We start from the raw sequence: 1972 nt of genomic DNA on the forward strand, positions 1-1972 counted from the left end.
CAGAGATCAAACCTAGTTTTTACTGTTCTTTTAGGGAAGTTTTTACTTTTCAGAACCACGAATTCTTTTGTTCGGGAGCTGCCGACCCACATATTCCACTTTGACAAACCCTCTTGCAGCTGAAACTCGAGGGGCATTCCCATCCACGCGTTTCCCATTACAAATGCTATATATCCACGGCGCCACAGTATTCTTCTCAATTTCACCTCACCCAACACCACTACTCTCCTCTCCTATCATAATCTCGCCTACCCCGGCCGGCCCTTTGACTTCCTCTGCCTCCCTTCCTGCATAGAACACCACAAGCTCCCATCGCCGGAGCTTCCTTGCATCGATCGATGAACAAGACCAAGGTGCACCCCAACGTCGCAGCTGCTTCTCCGGCGGTACCAGCGGCGGCGGGGGAGAAGGGAGAGGCGGTGTCGCTCACCGTGTGGCGGCGGTCGCTGCTGTTCAACGGCAAGGGGTTCACGGTGTTCGACACCAACGGCAACCTCGTCTTCCGCGTCGAGACCTACGCCCGCGGCGGCTCGCCCCGCGAGGTCGTCCTCATGGACGCCGAGGGCGTCGCCCTCCTCACCGTCCGCCGCAAGGTATACATCGATCGTTCTTGGCTTGCTCTGTTTCCCGGGCGGGTGTAGGTAGGACTAGGAGTTCTTGGTTTGACTACATAGATCCGGGCCGGTGTTCCTTCTTGATTTGATTTGTTGGGATCTCAAATTTGATGTTGGTTTCGTCGTGTTGGTGGTGCAGAAGCTGAGTCTGGCGGAGGAGTGGCTCGTCTACGACGGCGACGGCGACGAGCCGGCGCCAAGGCGGTTCACGGCGCGGCGGAACAGGAGCCTGCTCCGGACCAAGTCCCTCGCTCGCCTGTCGCCGCCGCGATCGTTGGACGGCACTGGGGATGTGCCTGGCTGCCGGTACGATGTGGAGGGCTCGTACGCCGGCCGCAGCCTCGACATGTTCGCCTGCACTTCCTCCGCCTCCGGCGGCAATCAGCGGCGGCGCGTGGCCTCGGTGCGCCGGAAGGAAGCCGCCGTCGGCCTGGACGTGTTCAGGCTGGTGGTGGAGCCAGACTTGGAGCCGGCGCTGGCCATGGCCGTGGTCATTCTCCTCGATCAGATGAACGCGTCCTGAAGCCTGGACCCATTCCAGGCATAAACCATGCATGCATGCTTGCAGGCTGCTGTGCCAAGGCTGCTGCCGTGTACAGAGTTCCCGAGGATTCCTGAATGAAACAGAAAACAGAAAAAGAGAGGGTAGCTCGGAAGCAATTTGTGGTTGCTTCATTCGTTGCTCAATGCACCCATTTTTTGCTTCACGTACGGTTCTTTGTTGCCTCCTGAGCCAAAGGAGATGACCGGCCGGCTGAAGCATTTCTACTTAGTGGTGCCATGCATGTTGTGATGTTTTGTATTCAGATCAGAGGATGTAGGGGCTCGAGATCACATTTAGAGGTGTTTTACATCGTCCCATCTTTTTGTTGGTAAATGTTTAGAGGTGTGGGCATATATGAACTCGTAAATGCAACCCTTTTTGTTTCCTTTCCTTTCCTTCAATGGACATTGTGAATAGATCGCTCTGTTTCCTGCCCATGCTGTAAACGGCTCACTAGTTGTATTTTCTGAATTATTGATTGATTTATAAATCTAATACTAGACGGTAGGTGCTTTAAAGTTCATGCGATGCAGGCCAAACAACGAACACAATAAACCAAATTTGCATCTAGCGGGCCAGGCTGAAGCTAGTTCATGCAACCAAAACATGCCCCTAGCAACTGCGTGTGTGAGTGCATCCGGTTCATTCCATCTGCGGATTCTCCTCTTTGTGGCAGTAGTTACCTACTGATAATAAATTAGCTAACTGCTTTGCAATGGAGGCAATACACATTTTTGTGGTTCTCGGATATGCCTTCCACCCTCTATATCTACTGCCTCTCCAATCCAATACTAACACTTATGTGAGTGGCTCA

General features: G+C 53.5%; 1 protein-coding gene across 1 annotated transcript; it reads left to right on the plus strand.

Moving 5' to 3' along the window:
* The first annotated feature begins 212 nt into the window (after positions 1 to 212).
* Positions 213 to 1574, plus strand: LOC119292332 (protein LURP-one-related 8-like). The gene is made up of 2 exons (XM_037571180.1): positions 213 to 593; positions 754 to 1574. The coding sequence occupies exons 1-2, from the start codon at positions 339 to 341 to the stop codon at positions 1135 to 1137; spliced, it is 639 nt and encodes a 212-aa protein (XP_037427077.1). The 5' UTR covers positions 213 to 338; the 3' UTR covers positions 1138 to 1574.
* The last annotated feature ends 398 nt before the right edge of the window (positions 1575 to 1972 follow it).

This window comes from Triticum dicoccoides, chromosome 4B (assembly GCF_002162155.2).
Source record: "Triticum dicoccoides isolate Atlit2015 ecotype Zavitan chromosome 4B, WEW_v2.0, whole genome shotgun sequence".
NCBI lineage: Eukaryota > Viridiplantae > Streptophyta > Magnoliopsida > Poales > Poaceae > Triticum > Triticum dicoccoides.

What these genes read in the sequence shown, in the direction of transcription:
- LOC119292332 (XM_037571180.1), top strand. Translation starts at nt 339, where the DNA reads ATGAACAAGACCAAGGTGCACCCCAACGTCGCAGCTGCTTCTCCGGCG. An exon ending in TCCTCACCGTCCGCCGCAAG is followed by an intron (nt 594 to 753) that starts GTATACATCGAT and finishes TTGGTGGTGCAG; the next exon opens with AAGCTGAGTCTGGCGGAGGA.